General features: G+C 38.1%; 1 protein-coding gene across 7 annotated transcripts in view; it reads right to left on the bottom strand.

The window, feature by feature from the left end:
• The window catches only part of LOC134540806 (neurobeachin), a 987,386-nt gene that overhangs the window by 29,087 nt on the left and 933,719 nt on the right, over nucleotides 1-24,580 (bottom strand). For all 7 annotated transcript variants that reach the window (XM_063383739.1, XM_063383741.1, XM_063383738.1 and 4 more), the window contains 2 exons: nucleotides 22,626-22,741; nucleotides 694-806 (listed from right to left, as the gene is read on the bottom strand). In XM_063383739.1, the coding sequence (XP_063239809.1) occupies nucleotides 694-806; nucleotides 22,626-22,741 (229 nt within the window). The remainder of the gene's footprint in view (nucleotides 1-693; nucleotides 807-22,625; nucleotides 22,742-24,580) is intronic.

Raw genomic sequence — 24,580 nt, 5'->3', positions numbered from 1 at the left:
AACGACCTTCAGTTGTGACTGGACGAAGGATTGAGCAAACAATTCAACACAGGGGGGTGAGGGAGCAAGGGTATTTTGCCCCCCCCCCTGAAACCTTGAAGTGGGGGCAAACGGGGGCAAAGAAAGTGCTGTGTAATCAATTTTTAGATAATAAAACTGCTTAAATAGCACCATTTTCCACCTTGAAATACAAATTTTCCCGGGGGAGGACCCCCGGACCCCCCGCTTCAATACGGGGATCGATGATTCTTTATAAAAAGGTATGTTGCCCTCCCTTTGGAAATTTAGGTGTTGCGCCCCTGATTCAACAGGACAGACGGTTCCACGTGTAACGCGAAAGAGGACTTCAATGGCCGGTGATGAGCTAGGGACCAGACGGGAAAACCTTCTTTTTCACAGACGAGAGAGCCAAACCTCCGATCGTGCCACTTCGGGTTTTTATTTTTGTTCATTGTAACTCATGATAACTAATGTTCAATTAGGTTAGGTTAGCTACATTATAAATACTTTAAAACATTGTTGGACGGTTGGACGGTTGATTTGGTTAGGATAGCTACATTAAAGATACTGTGAAATCAAAAATCAAAAAAAGCCCAGCATGAACCTTGGGGTGTGGCTCTCTCCCGTCTGTGAAATGAAGGCTTGCCGGGACCAGACTGGACTACGGGGACTACGGGGACCACGGGGTCTCACCTTGGACAGGTCCCTGTAGTTGCTGGGCAGGCTGAGGTCCAGCTCCTGGGACTCGTAGTTGGTCAGCACCCAGGGGAACACGGGGTACTGGTTCAGGTCGTTGTACGTGCGGCCTGCAACAACATACAACAATAGCCAGGGGCGAGTCGCCTCCGTGCTGTTATGCATGGGGGGGGGGGGGGGAGAGAGAGCAGCATTTCGCCCCCCTACTTTCCCCAGAAATAAATGTCTGGTCCTATAGTAGTATTTTTTCTCAACCAGTAGTTACAAACGTTGCATTGGTGATCACATTGATTAAAAAATCAAATTTACGATTGTCAACATGCTGTAAAATGATTGCAAATTCCTAGATGGTATTTTATTTAAATTGTACTGCACCTACAGTCAAGAGTAGTATTTAATACATACTACGTCATCAAATTCTTGGCATGGTATATTTAATATTTTGGTTCGGAAACTCATTACATAGCACAATTTTGCATCTAAAATTCCCCCCTCTCTAGGGCTGAGGTAAATGTCATACATCTTTTCGCTCCCCCCCCCCCCCCCCCCAACTCATTTTTTTTCCTAACCTAAGTGTGTAAGGGAGGGGTCTAGGTAGGGAAGACTCTAAGTGCGTCTCAGGGCAAGCCCTATACGCTCTAAACATGCGGGTTTTTAACCATGCAGAAAAGGTCACGTGCATCATGTGCTAGGAGGGGATTGGCCAGCCATGGCAGACGTTTTCGCCATGACTAACTCCCCTCACTCTTAATTCTAGACTAAAACTAGATAAGTTGGGCCCACTCATGAAAACGTTCCGGCGTCCCTGACAGTAGCCAACTGCCACGTATCGATCCTTCCCTGCTGAGGGGGCTACGAACATCCCCATCGCACGAGGGAAACAGTTAGGGACGTACAGGTAGAGGAGAGTGCGTCAGCGGCGACGCCACTCCAACGCATGCGCTAGCGGTCCAGAAGTTACGTCGTAGCTTTGAATATATATACTGTATAGAAGTCGCTAGTGGATAGGATTTACTCTACGTTTTTCAGGAGCGTATGATGAGCAGCTTGGGAACTTCACCCGCTGCAAGGGCGCTGCCGTAACGCCCTGTATCGTCTTAGTTGTTATTTACACGTTAGAGCGCAGCACTGTCGCCCGCTGTCATTCCCCCCCCCCCCCCCTTATCATTCACTGCAGCTCGAGGTCGTTCAACGAGGAGGGTGGGGAAGGGGTGTTTGAAGAGTTCCGACACTTGTCCGCTAGGGACCACCACAAGTCGATGCCCTAGAGATGGTGGCGATTGCGGCGGTGAATTAACCAACTACCTTAAAACCGTATTAGAATTTTTAACCTGGGCTGGCGACTTCTATACAGTATATATATTCAAAGGTCGTAGCGGAGCATGCTGTATGCTAGTTGTAACGGTCGAAGAGAGGTAGAAATGACGCTACGGAATTCTCGTAACGCTTACTTCTGTTTGTCTACTCCTCGAGTTTTTTTTTTTATTATTCATTTGAGATCCTTACTATTCAGACTGTTGTGACCGGGAATTTCTAGCAGGAACACATGTAGACAAAATACAAGGCCGGCGCGTCCATACAGGCGAACTAGGCAACCGCCAAGGGCGCAGCACGACACACAACAGCTGATATAATATGTTAAACGATTATTGAAACTAGATGAAAATGGATGTTTGTAACAGTTTGGAATGTTTATATTGATATAAGTAATTATTTAAATTACACGGTGACCTGTTTATGATTTGTAATAAGTAAAAGAGTTAAGAAAAAACACAAGCCTGCTTACATTTGATTGTTGACAAAATCTAAGGCTTACGTGATGTATTTTGAGGCAAGGAAAATTTTTTATGGGGTGTCATTAAGGTTTTTCGCCTAGGACGCCAATTTACCTTGCACCGGACCTGACAAAATACTAATAATTTATCTCCATCATAACCTAACGGTTCAAAAAGAAGTTTCATTTCTGTGGAAAATTAACTACATTATTGTGAACCGGAAAAATTTGTCCACATTTATTCGCATCTAATTTAAAACGCTGATCAATACCTTTCGATTTCAACTGAGTTTTCATACGGTAAAAAAACAATTAAGTGTTCCGTCGCGGAACGGGGCTACAAAGTCCACGCCAACAACTCGAACCAACCACGTACGAAATCCTAAGCAAATGAAGAATAGGGATGTAAAGAGCACTATCTTGTATGTTATTCCCCGCGACATTATCTTCTATGACTTCGCCTACGTGAACATCGGGTAATGTACACATTAAACTATTTACATCCTATCACTCTGCAGTACATTGGACCGTACTTCGCTAGCTCAGCGGGTAAAGGCGCATTCTAAAGACAAGGTTATAAGGTTATAGGTTCAATTCCCAATACAGACAAAAAAAACATATTTTTTTTCCACCAGGAACAATATTGTAATAAGTCCAACATCATCATTAATATTATTTAACCACCCCCTTTTAAAAAAAAAATATATATATATATATTACCCAAAACATTCATGATATCCCAGTTACTATTAATAGCTGGTAAATCAGCCCCTATATATATATATATATATATATATATATATATATATATATATATATATATATATATATATATATATATATATATATATATATATATATATATATATACACACACACCCATACATATAATTAACTACATCAATTAAGCTGTAAAATAATTTTCTGTGACAAGTGCTGATTATTTTCTTTATCGTAGCTACTTTATTCATATATTAAAAAAAAAAAATGTAAGTGCACGTAAGAAAATTGTGATGGTTTTATAACGGGGAAACCGTAGTCCGTTTAAGCATAACTTTAAATAGTTTCGAGTTTCAAAGTTTGATATATATTTTTTTTATTGAAGTTATACTTCTTTAGCGAGTTAAGAAAATTTATAAGAGTGGATTTTTACGATGCGTGCGCACCATGCAACGAAATTTTCACAGACTACCATATAAATAAATATTTGCTTAAAGCACAATACGCATTATCTAGTAATCTGTTCTTTAAAAAAAAATCCAAAAAAGTATTGAAGTGGCGAGGTTTCGAACACCATACACCACAACCGAGACTTCCATGCTTTGAAATAGTGACTACTTATTATCAATGTAATGCATTTTCAGTACGTATTTTAAAAACTTGCGATTATTTAAGTTTACCTATTCTGGGGTAGTTTCATTTGACATACCATTACGTTCCTTAATGTCTACAAAAAAGGACTATCTGCGGGTTTATATTGCTACACGTTGGTATAGGCTACCAATAAAATACTACACGTTCTGTATCGTTTAGGCTACGACTTGGGTTATGAAATATTTTACACCCAGAGGCAGACACTTGGAAGATTACCAGCGCTGGTCCTCAGAAGAATGAACTGGAAAACTCATACAATCTACGCGGTACACTGCTAAGGAAATGTCTGGCTTAAACACCATTAATCATTAAAATATAAATTGTCCACTTCAGCGGACGAATAGACTGTACCTGGTTAAAATCAATATCACGGTCATACATAATCATCAAGCATGAACACACAAACCCTAAAATGTTGCATGCATATACGACTTGTAATCTTAACAGTTAAGTCCGCGGGAATAATCCAATCAGCACATTAATAGAGAACAGTCGGCAGAGTAACGTCTGCAACGCAGGTTAAAAAAAATAGTTTGAATTATTGAAAACTTTTTCATTATCATTAGAATTGTGACAACTATTATTAATAAATTACCATATTACATTGAAGGCACGAAAATACAATAGTAAATAAAAGTCTATTTTCAACGAATGATTACGCGATTTTTGATACTATGCTTCATAAATGAATTTGCTACAATATATTTAAAACAAAAAATAATAATAATAATATTTTTTTTTTTGCAAAACTCCACCCCCGGGAGAAACCTCCCAACATGGCTTCCCGGTGGGGAACACAAAGAAAAGTGCCCCCCACCGGGAAGCCATGTTGGGAGATTTTTTGTTTCCACCCGCCCACTCTTTGATAGCCTGACTTGATACTTGTCTGAGACAATCCTCCTTGGAGGAGCCGGGGCGCGAACCCGGGTCCTACAAGTCACAAGGCAGGCGCTCTACCCCAGAGCCAGAGGGTAGAGCGGCGGTCTGCGGTCTTCCTAACGCTCTTAGCTCGCGGTCAACGCAGTTTTAGTTCGTATTCTACAAGACATATTTTGTAACTTTATACACACGGGTATGGTCATTTTTGCATACCGACATCAAATATATTTTTAACTGAAATTGGCGCATGATTTTTATTTAAAATAATTTGACTTTATTTTGTTTTGTTATTCTTATTAATGTGCACAGTTAATACTGAAAAAAGGCTATTCAGGGAACTGTTTACAAATAACTTTAACTATTGCAGGTACACGGACAACACAAGTAATAAATGCTCGGGTACGAATCCGAACTCATAATTAATGCAAACACCATTTTGAAGTATTTGAATTTTTAAATTGATGTTTCAGTTACATTTACAAACAAAAATCAGCGTGGAAAGCAATTATTTAAAAGCGGAATGTTATTTCGGTAGAATTAGCTACATTTAAAACTCTGAAAAATATTTTTGATATTTTAGCATATAAATGTATCTAAATTAACAGTTTATATTTTTTAGTATACGTGAAGTAATAAATATTTATTTAATTTTACTTGAAAAAATTCCAGAAAACATTATTTGCATTATTTTATATACATTTATTGCAATATAAAATACAAATAACCGTTGTACAACTTATGCAACTGTAATGTTGTGTTAAAAACGGCTGACTTTCACATAAAGTGATATAACATGAAACAAAAAAAAAAATGTTTGTTCACACAAACCTAACAGCCTCGCGGGGACTCGAACACACGCCTTAGACTGCGTGCGATTAGAACCCGAGAAAAAATTTAATGGTAGTGAATTTTATATATTCACGAACGCATGTTTTTCTTGTGGAAAAATACCGACATTATTGGGAACAGGAGAAATTTTCCCCATAAATTTAAAATGCTTATCAACACCTTTAAAAATTTCGTACAGTCTAAAACATTCAAAGATTTTACTGCCTTATACAAAAACGAGATTCCACCGGAATTAATGATAGTAATCCGAGAATTATTTTGGCAAAAATAAAACGCAACATTTTTGAAGATAAAACACAGTTTACAAGAGTTTATTTTTAAATTTGTCCTGCCTCATTTGTTGTAAAACATTCACCCCCCCCCCCCCTTATTTGTTTACATCTAAGCCCTTCTCCATAACATCGGGACCCTGAAAAATATATGCCGTCATTCCTCAGACGGATCCGTACGGTTTAGCTCGGCAATGCCCAGCTCTTCCGTTTACGTGTTTACGTCGCTCCGTGCGACCGACAGAAGCAGTGCACCTTGGCTGCGGCGGTAGCCCCGGGAATACGTTCACAATTGTTTCTGGTACAAGTGTTCATCCACGTGGTTTAATTACTTTACATACGTGAATTATGCCCGTGCTGTAATGAAATAAATATTTCCGTACCTTGAAACGCCGGCTGCAGTTACGTCCACTGCGGAACGGGCCTAAACTCTACTCCAGGAACGCAATGCCTCCGTGGTCTTCCTGGCTGTGCACACATCGCTAGGCGAGCAAGCAACGGTAATGCTCCTGTCTGTTATACTGTTATACCTGCGAGGGTCATTTAACTGCTGTGAACATGGCACACCGGTGTGCCAAGTATACAATACAACATTCTGCTATTCATGATACAATGTTTCGCTAGATCAGACGGTAAAGGCGCGATCTAGCAGCAAGGTTATAAGTTCAAATCCCAACACAGAGTTAATTTTTTTTTCCCGCAGGAACGAAATTTATATAAGTCCGTAAATCAACATTTTGTTATTTAACCACACCCTTTTAAAAAAAAATTATATTACTCAAACCCTTTATGAAATCCCCGTAACTATTCAAAAAAAAAAAATGTATAATACCGGGTAATTCAGCCTGTATGTATATGTACACGTACATATAATTATCTACATCCGTTAAGCTGCTAAATTTATGTTAAGTTATGTAACCAAATGCTTATTATTTTTTTTCCTAACTACTTCATTATGAAAAAAAACAGTATTCACCAAGTACGAAAACTGCGATGGTTTTATAAGGGGAAACCGTAGCCCTTTTATGCACATATTTTAATAGTTTCGGGAATCACCGTTCTATGGACACGCAAGCTTCTACCGTATTTTGTGAACGAAAGTTTTACAAATATAATTTTACTACTGTTTCCGTTACAGGACCTAAATGTAAAAGACAGGATATGTGGGGTTGATCTGAAATGGTCGAAAAACTCGCTATTTATTTTTGAAATGATTATAACATCATGTTCGAAGGTGACAACTCGTAATTTCAACACCTAGGCTATTCATTAACTCGCTTTTAGGTCTGATCTGTACAAATTTTGCAAACGATTAAAAAGTAACTTCCCGATGAACTAGAGACTTTAACATAGTTCGCAATAGGATGAAAATGCATTCACAAGATTTAAAAGCAGAAAATTATTATTTAAATAAGTATACATCAGGTTTTTAAAACATAATATCTCCCCGTAAAATTGTAAGGTTCAAAACGATAACGTGACATGCAACAAATAACGGTAAGAAAACTGGGGATCAGCTGTTGCAGGCTGGGTCGCCACGACAGGGGGGGGGAGGGTATTTTGCCCCCCCTCTGAAACCTTGAAGTGGGGGCAAAGAAAATTGTGTAATCAATTTTTAGATATTAAAACTGCTAAAATAGCACTATTTTCCCGGGGGAGGACCCCCCGGACCCCGCTTCAATAGGGGGGATCGATGATTCTTAATAAAAAGGTATATTGCCCCCCCCCCCCCTTTTGGAAATTTAGTTGTTGCACCCCTGGTTGCAGGTGAACTATCCATGCATCAATTATCTATTGCCTGCAGCACACGTTTCTCGTTGTAGTATTATCTAAGCTATTCAATCACCAATTTTTCAGGACAATCTGCATGGGGCCAGGATAAATTATTTTATGCTCCTTGATCCATTAAAAAAAATAATTAAATATTGTTATCTGGTTGTGTTGTTTGATCGTCCACCGGGTGGCAGGGAGGGGAGACCAGAGCTGACAAGGGGCTAGGGGGGAGGATCTATTTCCGGTTCCGGGACGTCTGTTCGCATCGAGCACGCCACTCCTCACTGACAGCGCCAATTAGCGCGCGCGTCCTACACCCCTGCCCCCCCCCCTCCTACTATGGGCTGGGAGTAAACATAGCAGCCAGCGCTGCCGGCAATCTAACGCGCTTTTCCAACGCGGAAACTTCTTAAAGCTGGGTTTTCGATTGAAATGTAAGAGTTAGTCGTTTACTTAACACGTAACTCTTATGTATACTAAATGGATGGTTTTTGATTGTCGTGTAGGAATTATGACGGGTCATGTGCGAACCACATGATGACTTAAGACTCTACAGAGATGGATATATTTTCACTTTCTTATCCCTTAAGAATTAAGGGAAGCGCCAATCACAGGACAGTAGAATGTGTTGTTGGCGGGAATTAATGTTTAGTTGGGAAGCAGGTTATGATGCAGTACAATATTACTAGCAATATGTTGAGAAATTTTAAGATACTTGGAAGAACACTGCACGAAACATTTTTTTTTTAATTTCAATCTCTGTTTGGAATATTTATTTCCATATTACGGAAAATTTCTGGTTGATTTTTGCTATTATACGAGTTTATTAATGTATTTGCAAAATTCATGAATATATTTTATTACTGTAGACCCATTTTATGGAGGTTTGGAATGGATTATATTAGCACATGCAATAGTTAAATATCCTAGCTTTTGAATTATGTACGGATTCTAGGTTACGAGCTGAAATATTGCAATTTTTCCACGCTTTATATTAGCTTCACCTGTATGTTTGTAACTGACTCCTTTGGGTGCGATTTTAACCCACTTTAAACGGCCAGATTTCATTCAAACTTTGTAGATTTATCGAGGGCCGATGTCAATACACTAATTTGATAAGATTATTCCATTATTTAAAAATAAGATTTTTGTCAATAATTTATATAATTTTCATCTATAGTCGATAAGGCAGGAATTGATGTTAAAATTAATTTTAAACCATTATCTTTAGCCAATTTCTCTAACATTAACAAATTTCCGAATACCAAAGAGAATTTTCAATTCAACAAAATAAGTAGGAATTTAAATTTACAATTTTGAGGAAAGAGCCTTGTTTGCTGTTGTAATGAATGGTGATTGAGTTACCTATTAATTTTGTTCTAATAAAAATAATAGTTTAAAAAATACGCTTTTATAAACAAACCAAACTAAATAGTAGAAAATAATTAATAGTTCAAAAAAACAAAACTAATATATATAAATTATAACAAATAAAAAATAAATTTTAATAAGTTTTAATTAAGAATAGAGTGAAAATTTTTATTAGATATAAATTAATAATAGTATAAATAAGAAAAAAGTTATTTAATTAAAAAAAGCCTAAGTTGCTTTTTATTAATACACTTTTATTTATTAGCTTCTTACGTATGTTAGTATGTAACGGAAACTTTGAACATGATTTTGACCCCCTTCAAAACGTCGGATTAACTGTAATTTGGCATACTTATCAAGGACCGATGACAATTCAATATTTTAAACAGTTGGACCCGTTATCCTTACTAGGATAATCAGGATTAGCGATTTTTTTGCTTTCCTGAGACCTGGAGTGTTTGCGTCAAGGCCAAGAAGGGAAACCACCAGGCGCGCCGATCACCTATTTCTCGGATAACTTACCGACTCTGATTGAGAGGGAACCTGAGAACCGGCTATCTTATCTAAGCAGTAGCGGATCCAGAGGGGGGGCTAAGGGGCTCAAGCCCCCTCCAAAAGCATCTGGGTCCACTATTGTTTCAGTGTTTGCCTTGATAAAGCCTAGCCTCAGCTGGGTCAAGCCCAGGGGCGTAGCCAGGGGGGGGTTTTAGGGGTTAAAACCCCCCCTTAGCCCCAAAACTTTAATTAAATTTCTTATTCATCACTCAAAGAAATTTCATATTAAAAATTAATAAAATTTTTACCATTACAATATTTAAATTTAAGTACCGAAAACTGCTAAAATAGCACTATTTTACACCTTAAAATCCAAATTTTCCCGGGGGAGGACCCCCGGACCCCCCGCTTTAATACGGGGGGGGGGCATGCTTCTTAACACCCCCCGTACACAAATCCTGGCTACGCCACTGGTCAAGCCCCTCCAAAACCAAAATCCTGGATCCACCACTGTATCTAAGGGAGGCAGCAGGCGCCCAAATTCCTAATTTCTCGGGTAAGTTACTGACTCAGAATAAACATCAATGACTTCCCGAATTTATTGAAAATAATTGATTTTTATAGCAGGATTATGAAATTATTGAGTACTGTAGTTCTTCAACACGCTATATTGGATATATATTTTAGAAGTTGCCAATATCTACTCAAATTCACTTTAATAGTAAAGTCATGTAACAAATAAAAAAATTGAGCAACATCTAGAGACATACATGACCTATTCATTTAGAAAAGCATATGACTACTCGTCAGAAAAGTTAGGTAGTTTCGTACGTTTCACGAGTTCTGATATAAAACAATATTTATCGATTTTATTTTAACTGCAGCCAATATCTATTCAAAATATACTTTAATAGTTAATTGATGTAATAACTATCAAGTTTTTTTACATTGTCATAAAATTTCTTTCATACGACGATAAAGAAGTATCACTTTAAAAATAAATAATAGTTTAAAAAAACTAAAAAATACGCTTTTATAGAAAATTCAACTAAAAAATGAAAAATAAATAATATACTAAAAAACACGCTTTTATAGAAAATCAAACTAGAAAATAAAATTTAATAAATTTGAATTAAGAATAGTGTAAATTTTTTTAATAAATATAAATTAGTGTAAATAAGAAAAAATGTATTTTATTTTAAAAAAAAGCGTGGGGTGCATGGTGTCGATAGTAATAAATATTTTATTGACAGATATGAGTAGAAAAATTATCATTTCGATAATATCTTAAAAAGCACCCCACACTTTTTTTTTAAATAAAATACATTTTTTCTTATTTACACTATTATTAATTTATATTGGTTAAATTTTTTTACACTATTCTTAATTCAAATTTATTAAAATTTATTTTCCATTTTTTAGTTGGATTTTCTATAAAAGCGTATTTTTTTGGTATTTATTTATGAGGTTTAATCATAGCCCCATAGATCAAAATGATACTTTAATTTCATTGCATTCAAACCAACAAATTATTCATATTCGTTTCATAATAAACGTTGAAGTTTTAATTAGGAAATTATTATTTTTTGTTTAAATTAACTGTGAACATATAAATTGATTTTAATTTAAGTGAAAATCAATCCACTTACCATCTAACCAATTAACGGTGATAAACAAAACGTATAAAAAAATATATGCCTAAAGCACAATACAAATAATCTAGTAATCTGAAAACTTAAAAAAAAGGGCAAACATAAGTTTAGAAGTGACGAGGTTTTGAACCACTGCAGGCGTAAATGGATAATACTTATTATTATCGCTGTAATGCATTTTCATTACATATTTTAAAACGTGCATAATACTCAAGAATGAGCACACAAACCCTAAAATGTTGCATGCGTGGGAATAATTCAGTCAGCACATAAATAGAGAACAGTATTTATTTATTTAAAAAAAAAATGAATTTTTTTTACAGTCGGTAGTGTAACGGAAATGAGTAGTAGGTAACGCCTGTAACGCGGTTTACAATAAAGATTGAATTAAATTTTTTTTTACATCTTTATCATTACCATTAGAATTTTTACACTTTGTGTTAGTAAAAACATTCCCGTATTACATAAAAGTCAATTTTAAACGCAAGATTATGCGATTTTTGATAATAAGTTTAATATAATCGTTGTAAAATGAATATGCTACAATTTATTTAAAACAAAAAAAAAATTATAATTTTTTTTTTTTGCAAAACTCCACCCCCGGGAGAAACCTCCCAACATGGCTTCCCGGTGGGGAACACAAAGAAAAGTGCCCCCCACCGGGAAGCCATGTTGGCAGATTTTTTGTTTCCACCCGCCCACTCTTTGATAGCCTGACTTGATACTTGTCTGAGACAATCCTCCTTGGAGGAGCCGGGGCGCGAACCCGGGTCCTACAAGTCACAAGGCAGGCGCTCTACCCCAGAGCCAGAGGGTAGAGCGGCGGTCTGCGGTCTTCCTAACGCTCTTAGCTCGCGTCAAATGCAGGTTCAGTTCGTATCTTTATACACACGGGTATGGTCATTCTTGCATACATCAAATATATTTTTAACCAAAATTATTTTTTTTTTAACCAAGGACAAGATAATCAATATAATTTAAAATAATTGGACTTTATTTGGTTTTGTTATTCTTATTATAGTGCGCAGTTAATACTTAAAAAGAGCTATTCAGGGAACCGTTTTCAAATAACATTTAACTATTGGAGGTACTGGGACAACACAAGTAATAAATGCTCGGGTAAGAATCCGAACTCAGAATTAATGAGAACACTATTTTGAAGTACCTTAATTTTCAAATTATATTTTCTGTTACATTTACACAAAAAATATATATATATCAGTGTGGAAAGCAACCATTTAGGTTAAATAAGCCACATTTAAAACTCTGAAAAATAATTTTGATATTTGTGCATCAAAATGTATCTAAATTATTACTTTATATATATATTTTTTTAATGTACACGAAGAAATTAAACTTTATTTAAATTTACTTAAAACTAGAAAGCCAGAGAATTTAATTTGCATTTATTTTTCGATTTTTTTTTTTGTAATATAAATGTAAAATAACCGCTGTCCAACTAATGCAACTGTTCATGTGGTGTTAAAAAAGGCTGTCTTTTACATAAGGTAATATAACATGAAACCACAAAAAAAATTTTTTATAGTGTTCATACAAACCTAACAGCCTCGCGGGGACTCGAACCCGCGCCTTAGACTGCGAGCGAACCGACTTCAGTGAACGCGCAGAGCACGTATGTGCTTGTCGTAGACAATAAAAAAAATACATGTGAGTGAGTCATTCAGGATCGCCATTGGTAGATGTTTAAACATCTAACCTCGCTAACGAGCAAATCATGTGTTCACATGTTGCACTTATGATACGAAGCTCGGACACGAAATTTAAACGTAGAACTCTTTTAAATAACGCAGAGCATAAATGTACTGATAAAAAAACCTTATTGAGCTGATTAAACATTATTATAAGATATTATACTGTGTTATTAAAAAGTAAAAAAAAAAAGTTTTCCCATGACGAGATTCGTACCACGTCCCTTGGGTATTAAATGCAGTTTTTTTTTTACATTCTCCATTGCAGTTTTGCATTGTTTGTCACGAAATGCGATGGCGTATGATAAAAAAACTGCATTAAATCAAAATTCCTCGTAGCATGAATCATTTAAATAACGTCCCTTGAACAGCCTATTAGGAATTAAGAAGGAAAAAATTGTATTATCAACATGGGTAATGCCTGGTTTCTTAAGTATCTGGAAACTTTTTTCTATGTCCATTTTAGTTTACCAGATATATTCCAGGGTAATTTCACTGTCGAAAAATTACATTCGGCACACCAATAATACGTTTGGTATGTCACCTAACATTTACGGAAGTGACTATATACGGGTTTATGTTGCTGCGCGTGGGTCAACCATCCTGGTTACACATTTCCGTTCGTCCGACTTCCGCTCCATTTTCACGGAATTACTCATACGGAGAGCTGGGATGTTTACACGTAAAAAAAATAAAAATTAAACAATGTCTAATTACTATAAATGAAATAATTGTTTGTAGCATTTAAACCCCGGCAGGGCCGGATTCAGAGGTCCGGAGGCCTCGGGGCAACAGAGGAGCGGAGGCCCCCTGGCCCCAAATTATTTTACAAATAAAATGAACAATTTTTTTTCAGTCGAGTTTTCCAATAAATAATTTATTGTGAAATCAAGTAGATTCTCTTAGTATTTAAAAAAACATACATAAATATAATCGGAGAAAAGAATTATATGAAATTAAATTTTAGTGTTAATGAATATTTCTGTTAATATTTAACAATCATATAATCATGTATGTACAAAGTACTGTAGGTAAAGGTAAAACAGCGAAAAAATAATATCAAAGGATTTGTGGGGCCCTCCGTTTGTGGAGTTGCCCCGGTTGCCCTCCCCTAAATCCGGCCCTGAACCCGGGTACCATTTTATTATTTGCCAGTTAAGCTCGCCAATTCCTACATTTTATTTCAGTCTCGTGACAGTTTTGACGTAATTCCATTGGTTTTTACCTTAAATTGTGTTAGCAACTTATATTTATGCCGGGTTTATTAGCTACAAAACAGAAAGCAACGCAAAAAAAAACAAAAAAAAAACACAGTCTTTTAAAAAGAACGAAAGACGTCCCAAACCTTACAGCTTAAAATTGTAAAAATAGCATTAACGATTTTTCAGCCCGGGCTTATGTTTGAACTTCATAATTTTCCATGAAAAAAATTGGTTGTCTGTAAAGTCGGATTACGGACGATAGTTTAACGTGACAACGTCATAACAAAACATTGATGAAATGATTCCATACTTTATGAATAAAATTGAATCATTTTTAATTTAATAATAAAAGAATAAATACTTGAAATTATACTAGCAATCAGATTTTTAAAATGCAAGAATAATTAACTTTTATTGCCAAAAATGTTGTTGTAATAAGCAATGAAAACCACATTAACTTTTCACTTCACTTTATAAACAGTCGAGTGGTGAGAGATAGATGCGGCGCAAGCGTACAATGAGCGTAACGGGACACAGCGTACGGAACAATGTGCGTAATGGGACACTTTATCGTGCGTGCAGCCGGCGTTCATCGATTTATTAGACGTTGTCACGTCAAAAAATAACTGACGATAATTTTATTTAAAAGTTTCATTTTATTTCCCTGTATGAAAGTTAAACTAGTCTAAACGTGATGAATACAGTAAAGAAGAACTCCGTGGGCTTCTATGCACCTAAAGTCTGCGTCTTTTAAAGTTTTGAAGTCGAATTGGGCTGTCGGAAACGCAAGGAAGTTGGAAGTTGAAGAATACTTGCGTTGCGCAGTTCATAAACCACGCCTTTAGGGCCGTATTCCAAGACACGAAAATAAGGGTTTAGGTGTTGAATATGCAATACCTGTACTCTAACCATATTCCAAGTGCACAATAGGACACAGCCAGTCCCTTATTTTTAGGGCATTGATTCTTGGTGTCCTATCTGTTGCCGATTTGATCCATAACTGTATATATATATTTTTCCTTTTTAATGAACTTTAACGATTACAATTTCCCCCCTAATATCTTAAAAAACAGCAAACATAAATACGGCCAAAAATTCATCGTTTATTCTTGTACAACCAAAATTAAATATTTTATTTCACATTATAATTCCATAGTTTTAAAAAATAAGCTAAAATTACGATGGATTCCACGAAGTACAACTGTTTATAGCCTCGCACAAGTCCTCGTTTATTAAAACGGCTGCCGATCTGATACCTTACAGGGGTTCAGTTAGGACACGTTTTGGAATATGACCTGAGAGTTAGGGTACGGCAGTTGCCCAACAAGGCAGTGCATTATTCGCTACCTTACTTAAACATCTTGGAATACCGCCCTTAGTGTACATTAACACACATTCCTTTTAAGTTATTCCATACTTCTATGACAGCTACAACCATCAAATACTACACGCTTTTTGGCCGTTGAATATGTTTATGACTGTAGAAGTCCTATAAATATTTTTTGAAAATACATTCATATCTGATACAATAGTGTAACAGTTACAGTCTTCAAAACTGGCAGGCCTATTAAATTACCCACGATCTATAATTTTAATAATATAACGTTTATGTCGTGACTCCATCGCCTGTACTTATTAATAAGTTATTACTTAGATGTAGTGAGATTGTTTGCATGTTCGTTTGTACTTTTCCATACTTTCTGAGATGTCAGAATCATCAAAATTGGCTGTTTGACGTGCCAAAGTGCTTGACCAATTTGATGATGCAAGCTTTCCGTTGAGTAAGTAAAAATATCATTTTATTCATCTACAAGTAAGCATCTATGCACAAACCCCCGTTCACGGAATACTTTCCAAGTTGGAGAGGAAGTCTCAGAGGACGAACAGCTCAATTTTGGAAGTAAGAGAGTGAAATCCCTTACCAGGAAGGGGGGGGGGGGGGGTTAGTAGGGATAACTTTCTAAAGGAAAAGTTTGGAGTGCCATATACATACACACACACACACATATATATATATATATATATATATAATGTCCTAAAACTAAACGTCAGGCCGAGAACAGTTGTTAAGCCGATTAAGAACAGTTATAAGTAAAAAAAAATTTTTTTTGTCATTTTAGAGCTGCAGTTTTTTTTATTTATTTTTTTTTTTTTTAAATCCCCACGCTGAACCAAATTACTCTGACTACAAATGTCCGTATTTTACCTCAAATTGTGATTCATGCTACGCAATTCCGAATAAACTCTACCAATGATAACAGTTCAACACGAAATCATGGATGATATCTTCTTATATTTTTATTTTTTGTATTTGAGAGGAGTGTGTTGAAGGGGGGGGGGGGGAGGGGGGGAGGATATTCGACCGACAAAACGGCGGTTGCACGATAATCACGACAAAAATAAGTTTGAGAACACCTTCCGGACCTTTTAATTTTCCACATATTTTTTTTTTTGTGGCGTGATACTACCCCCAACAACAACCCCCCCCCCCCCGCACCAAAAAAACACAAAAATAAAAAATAGAATAATAATTTTGCCACATCAGCAAAATTCGCGATGGTTGAGGAAGTTCATCGATTTAAAAATTAACACCATTATTTACAATAAAAATGCTGTTCAGCTCTAAAGACGTGCGCCAGCCAATGGGAAGCACTCCATAGCATGGATCTTGCATGGTCCCCACAAGGGTGTGGCTGGGTGGACCTCTGATCATAATTTAAAATGTTCAACTATTCCAATTTCTTACAAACAAAAAAAAAACCTTATCGAATACATATTTCATAAATAAATCTTAGTTTGGAGTTATAAAATAAGTCACCATAATTAATACCCTGTATTTTCAGGTTGAATAACATTCCAAAAAAAAAAAAAGAGTGTAGGTAAGAAATAACCGTGCAATTATAATATCATCTTTGAAAGATTTGGGCGATGGGAGTGCATGGACTTGATGTAAGCTTTCGGACATACGCCAATTGCTAAGCACACGTATGTCTGTAGAAGAAAACTAAAAAATTTTTTTTTTTTAGTTTTCTTCTACAGACATACATGCAATTATAATGTAACAAGGGGGGATGCTGGGTCCAGGGATGTGTTTGTGGGTGGAACTCAGACCCACCCTGTACACGACTAAATTCGCGCGGGCTCTCAGAGGACGCGAGAGACTAGAGAGACGACTGTAATTGGTGTGGCGCCAGGAACCACAGTTTGGTGTCCGGGGGGGGGGGGGGGTGTCGCAGCGCCGGAACCCGCGCAGACAAAACAAGCCACAGCCGACCGGCTTCCGGTGCCGCCATGTTGGAACAAGGACAGAGAGACCACAGAAGAGAGAAGGGGAAGCCTTCATTTCACAGACGAGAAGAGCCACAACCCGAAGTTCCCCTGAAGTTCATGCTCGTTTTTTTTTTCTTTTCCGTACCACAACAGGTGTATTTATTTGGGGGAAACCGTTTACATGATTTCACAGTAGATCTTCAATGTAGCTATCCTAACCAAATCAACCGTCCAGCACAATGTTTTAAAGTATTTATAATGTAGCTAACCTAACCTAATTGACCATTAGTATCATTTTATTCAACACCGCCATATTTATTTACAATGAACAAAAAAAAAAACCGAAGATGCACGATCGGGCGTTTGGCTCTCACGTCTGTGAAAAGAAGGCTTTCCCGAAGAGAGAGACTTAAAGCCGAGGCCACACAGGAAAACTTCGCTATGTTCGCTATGTTCGCTATGTTCGCTATGTTCGCTATGTTCGCTGCGCCAGGCCAGACAGGACAGTCCAGTTCGCGATGTCGGAAAGACGCATGCCGTGGGATTCCAGTGATGATTGCGACCATAATAATTAATTATTCTACTGGCTCCCATAGTACGTGAACGTAAAAAGAAAAACTGTATCCACAAATTTAATATATATATAAAAACCAAATTTATTGATTATTTCAGGATAAATTCAAATCAGTTTAATAGCATTCCCCTTGGAATCAATACCCAGGCATTGTCCTGCATATCCTGCCTTCTATACCTATTCTTCCATCGATTTATTACATAAACATGGAAATTTTTTTTGCAAAAATTTCATTAAACTTTTCCGTCGCTTCTACGCCGTGTGACGTTATGGTCACGGCGCGGGAAGCCTAAGATGTACATCAAGCTCTGTCCCTGCCCGAACTCGCCCGAATATTCACCTTCGGCCAACCTCGGGTTTATTTGTACTTATATATATATATATTTATATTTCTTTGTTTATTTTAATGTAGCTATACTAACCTAACTAACCGTCCATAGTGTTTTAATGTAGCTAACCTAACCTACCACGTTTAATATTTGAATTAATTTTTCCTGCGCGATTTTTTTTTCCTAACCTAACTAAAACTAAGTGTATTTCGGAGGGGTCCGGGTTAGGGAGGGACCTAGGTTGCGTCTCAGGCCGAAGCCTATACGCCTAGTCGTGCTGGGATTAGCCATGCAGGGAGAGGGTCGCATGCATCGTGTGCTAGGAGGGGATTGGCCAGCCATGGCAGCGATTGGCGCCATGACTAACTCCCCATCACTCTTAAATCTAGACTATAACTAGAGATAGGTTGGGCCCAGGTAAAACCTGCATAGACACAGGGGAAAACCCTGGGCACATTCATGCGGGATGCAAATTGGCATGCATTACGCGTAGGAATTTACAGGAGACAGAGGATGGTCTGGATGAAGTGTTGGACAGAGTAGAAAAGAGTCTACCATGCGGGGGTTGGTAACTTGGACTCGTCGTCCGCTTTGCTAATTGTCCAGTACTGGATTTAGTGACCAGGGACGCAAGCGCCCCTGGTGGTTTCCTGCGCAAAAATAAAACAAACCCCGAGGTTGGCCGAAGGTGAATATTCGGGCGTGTTCGGGCAGGGGCAGAGCTTGATGTACATCTGAAGGCTTCTCTTCACGGCTCAGATCTTTTGCCAAAACACAAGACACGAGCTCCACTGAACGCGAAACGACCAGTGACACTTTCCCGTCTGTGATGTAATTTACGTTCGAGTTTTGAACTTTGATTAGAAAAAAAAAAGATTGGAAAAAGGTGGGGGGGAAAGGGTGAGTGAAAGGATTAGCGCTGCCGCACAACCCCCCTTTTAATACGCTGCTGGTAGACGGGTGAATAATGGCGCTTCGCCGGACTGTGGGAGGGGTTGTTTTGTCCAGGAGGGGGGGGGGGGGTCGCTAATGACACTGGAGCCCGCAGCGCTGCAGGCGGGAGTGTGAGGAACTACTCTGCGAGACACCGTCAGCTTCATCCTTAACGGATTCGCACGCCACATTACAATATTTTTTTTTTGTCGTTGCAAATTTTTTTATTAATCGAACTTATACTTCTTCAGAAGACTCGTAATGAAAAAAAAAATATATATATATATTTTACGTGCAACAAAAATTTACAGTATGAAAAAAAAAAGTTACATACGAATAAAAATGATATACGGACCATAGCTTTGTGTGGCCAGTCACACCTGAGATACAGCTGGCTATATTTTACTCGCATAGCGATCATAGCGAACATAGCGAACACAGCGAACATAGCGAACATAGCGAACACAGCGAACATAACGAACACAGCGAACACAGCGAACACAGCGAACACAGCGAACATAGCGAACACAGCGAACATAGCGAACACAGCGAACATAACGAACATAGCGAACATAACGAACATAGCGCCCCGCGTGGCCGTGGCTTGAGACTGACTTCGACGGACAATCTCCGACTGCAGTTTCATTCCGAAAAAAAAAAAAAGTTTTAAACATCTCTACGACGACTTACGGTCTACAGTGCTTCTCAAGGCTGGCACACGTCTTTGAAGTTGAAGCTGAACAACAAATGATACAGAAAGTATTTAAGCTGCACCGAACCGAGCGTCTGCGGTACAACCACCGCCAATTTATGTCGCTGTTCGCGGAACTATTTCATTGGAATAATATTTCCCACGTACTTCTGTGACGTGTTGCCAAGGTTAATGTAGATGTTATTCAGTATTCTACTCTCAGAATAATTACTGGCAATTTTTTTTTTCACTCAAATTCTTCAGGAGTCTATAACAATTAACAATTCATAAAAATTCAAGTAAACGTGGGCGGAAAAAAAAATCCACCCAACCATGCAGAGAAGAGCATTCGGAAAATAATAATAATAATAATAAAATCAGTTTTATTTTAAAAGTTTAGATGTAGTATATATATTTAATGAATAAAACAAGGTTTAAGAGCTTCGACATCATTACAGAGCGATATGTTGAAAATATCGATATTGTGTTGGTATCGATGTGTGAAAACGATTTCTTTTCCATCCATAATTCCAGATATCCTGTGATTGTTGAAACAGTAACCACACAGTACATTCTCGGGCACGGCCTAAAGCGGAGTTGCTCCCTTCTTGCACTAAAGGCTCCCAGGGTTTTAAGGGCTTGAGGGGTCTTGGGAAAAGGGGGGGGGGGAGAATGAGATGCGTGGCGGGAAAACAAACGTATCGAATATCGTGGGGCGAAGGAGGGGGAGAGAGAGAGTTCCCCCCCCCCTTCCCCCAGGGCCGGTGGGACTTACCCCTGAGTGAGTGCACCCCTAATAGGCGTCGACAACCAGGGTGGAATAGCTGCGGAGTTGGGGGGGGGGGGGTTAGGCCCATCAGGGTGACTTAAGGTTTCCTGCCCTGGGGCCTGAACTCTCCCGGTGCCTCGTAAACATCTCTGTCGGTTACCTCCACGGCCGAAAAACCAAAAACACACACAGGATGCACCGGAAACACCCGGTAAAAAAAACTACGGGGGTGCAAATCCGGAACACGTGAGGTGGGAGACACAAACAGGCCTGGAAATACCTTCTGTTCGAAGGCCTGGAATTGGTTCACGTGTACGGCGAGATACGCTGGATCCCTGTTCTGTGGAATGCCGCGCCGGCGTTCGTGCACACACAACACGCGTACACTGCCTATTTGGCATTCCACACAACAGGGGTCCTCCGCATGTCCCGCGAAATGCGCCCGTTTCTACGTGTGTTTAAGGATGAATGAATTGTCGAAGTGAAACTTATTTGCTGAGGAGTTAAAAATTTTTGGAGCGTTACGAAAATTCCGATCGTATGAAGGGAATAGTTAGGTACGTGGTGGGGGAACCGGTAAAGAAGGAGACGGCAGGGGAGAGGTAGAAATGACGCAGCACACTTGCATTCTTGCCTAAAAGCATAACTTAGCGCTTGCATTCTTGCATGCTTATATATATTTTTATTTGATCTGCGACCTCAGCCAAAGAGAATAAGGAAGGGTCTAGTGAGAGAGGGAGATAAGTCACAAATCTTGAAAACGATGAATTTGGCCATCTCCAGTCTTCTTCTGCCATCTGTCGTCTATCACGCGAACTACAACCATGTGGCATGACTCCCGTAAAAAAGTTTTTTTCTTTTCCTTTCTTATACAAATTATGACTCAAAAATGAATGATAGTTATAAAATCAATAACACTTTTCCACGCGAATAAATAAATGTTAGATTCTTCAAATAAAATAAAATAAATATGGCAGCGTCAATTGTCAGCCGTTACGAGATCTGAGGAGTAGACGAACACAAGCAGCGTTATGAGAATTCCGTAGCATCACTGCTGCGTCATGTCTACCTCTCCCCTGCCGTCTCCCCTTCCGGCCGCTACAACTAGCATGCGGCATGCTCCGCTACGTACCTGTCTTCCCATTCGACCGCTAGCGCATGCGTTGGAGTGGCGTCGCCGCTGACGCACTCTCCTCCTCTACCTGTACGTACTTAAGGCCCCCGCCTACCCTTGCACACACGCGGTGCGCAGAGCTTCAGGAAAAACAACGCGATTCGAAAACTACTCAAGACATCCTAGTGGGGTCTGCTTGCAAAAAGTATGTAAGCGTTCGCTGAGGGCCGGAAAGTACTTTTGAATTCGAATTAAAATTTTTAACTGTATTTTTATAACAGTTAGAATGGCTAAAATTCATGTTTTCAGAGTAATTTTTAGGCTTAAAACAACCAGTACGGATTCTTGAAAGCACTCAAGGGACTTGCATTACACCTTTATCTTCATTTCTCCGCCTTGTGATGTTACGGTCGCCGCTCGATGCACGACGAGAAGACTGCGCGCCAGTCCAGAGGAGACACCGCGCTAGAAGCACCAGCGAGCGTCGCGCTTATCATCCCGCCTCGCTAGCACAGATAACAGCCCTCTGACTAGGCGGGCCCATTAACTGTTCCACTCATGCGATAAGAATTTTCTCAACGCTCGAAAAATTGTTGCTCCATCAGGAACGGAGATTCACTTTAAAAAAAAAATTCCGAACGGAATATTTTCCCCGTTCACGTCTGCAGGCAGGTAACAGGTAGCAGGTAGCAGGTAGCAGGTAGCAGGTATCAGGTAGCAGGTAGCAGGTAACATGTAGCAGGTAACATGTAGCAGGTAGCATATAGCATGTAGCAGGAAGCAGGTAGCAGGTAACATGTAGCAGGTAGCATGTAGCAGGTAACATGAAGCAGGTAGCAGGTAGCAGGTAGCAGGTAACATGTAGCAGGTAGCAGATAGCAGGTAGCAGGGTGTCCACTCACCGGCGATGGTGTTGAGGAACATGAGGTACTCGAAGTTGGATATCTCCCGGCGCTGCCACTTCTGCGTCATGTTGGAGTTCCTCATGAGCTGGCGAGGCGACATCATGGAGGCCCGTCTGCAACATCACGTCTCGTTTCACGTCACATCGGATCAACCTTCTTTCATTGCATCGGGAAAAAAAATTGGTTGTCGTGTGAAGTCGGTTTACGGGCGATAGTTTAACGTGACAAAGTCATAACAAAACATTGATGAAATGGTTGCATACTTTTATGAATAATATTGAATCATTTTTATTTTAATAATAAAAGAATAAATACTTCAAATTATACTAGTAATCAGATTTTTAAAATGCAAGAATAATTAACCTTTATTGCCGAAATTGTTGTTGTAATAAGCAATGAAAACCACATTAACTTTTCACTTCACTTTATAAACAGTTGACGAAACAGTTCACGTGTAGATGACTTGTAATTAATTTTAAAAACTGGTGTTTAGCTATTAAGTTTAAATATAATTATGAACAAGTGTTCATATAAATAAACTGTTATCAAATATCTATCATCAATTATATGAATCACTATAATTTTTTAGTCAATTTATTGGCGTAACAGAACAATGTGCATAACGGGACACTTTTTCGTGCGTGCAGCCGGCGTTCATCAATTTATTAGACGTTGTCACGTCAAAATCTCGCTTAAAATCACACTCCTTTTTTTAAATATAAAAATCGAATTTTTTATATAATTTAGATTTTTATTGGATCCAAAAATTTTGCTTGAAAACGCACTCAATTTTTTTTTATCGCGCAAGGCAAAATATACGGGAAAATCAACAATAGCACGCAGACGGAAACGGACCCGTACGTATCAGCTCGACGATAATGAGCTCTTACGTATACGTGGCTCGGTGCGACCAATACTGTCCATCGTATTAAAATTCACTTACCTAACATTAATAGTACTATAAAGTTTCCGCACACGTTTGAAGTTATACCTCTATGCCATTACTAAAATATTAACCTGAAACATTTTTAAACACATATTATAACACATATGTACGCATGTGTTTGTAAATATGCCTAATATATATTTTTTGCTTGACTGAAATTAATCTGTAAAAACGTCCAAACAACAAATCATAACCTTACTAAGCTGATTCAACATTATTATAATACTAGCTGACCCGGCGAACTTCGTACCGCCTTAGCGTAGCAATGATGCACTACTTTATTTTGTATAGCTGACCTATCTTAGGTATGAGTACCTATTCAATTTGAACTGGAATCTATAATATCCTCCATATAAAAATGAATCCATAATTCCCTGGTATCACTATAACTGAAAAGGACCTTACTAATTTAATTAAATAAAAAACAAAATATATATTGTCAAAATAGTGTTTATTCCATAGGATTCAATAATTCCACTAATGTTTTTACAAATTGCTATTGAACAACTTGGCATTTTTAAGTAAACAATGAGCTCAATACCACGCGCGCTCTATAAATCAACTAATAGTCTCTGTACCCCTCACTGCTTCTCTCTACTCTAATGCTTTTTGATAAACTATATTTTTAGTTTTATGTTCTGGCGCGTAAATAAATAATGTTGATGGTTTTCCGACACGGGAACAGGCGACATATAATTGGCCATGTGAAAAACATGGATTTTCTAGGTTGATGCCACATACACTTAGCGACTGCCCTTGCGATTTATTTATTGACATTGCAAATGCAAGCCGCACTGGAAACTGTAAACGCTTAAAGCTGAATGTCATAAGGTTACTTTAAAAAATATTTATATTGTACAAAGTGTTGGGTTAGTTTGGAAATAATTTAATATATGGTGGTTCAGTATTCTTAAATTTTCTAATTTTCCGTTAAATTTTTTCTTTCATAAGAACCTTCTCGTGACAATAACAAACACAACAAAAAAAGAATTAGTGAAATCGGTTC

Source organism: Bacillus rossius, chromosome 17 (assembly GCF_032445375.1).
Source record: "Bacillus rossius redtenbacheri isolate Brsri chromosome 17, Brsri_v3, whole genome shotgun sequence".
In the NCBI taxonomy this organism is placed as follows: domain Eukaryota; kingdom Metazoa; phylum Arthropoda; class Insecta; order Phasmatodea; family Bacillidae; genus Bacillus; species Bacillus rossius.
Note: the sequence above shows the minus strand (reverse complement) of the source record. Positions and strands in the feature narration are given on the sequence as shown.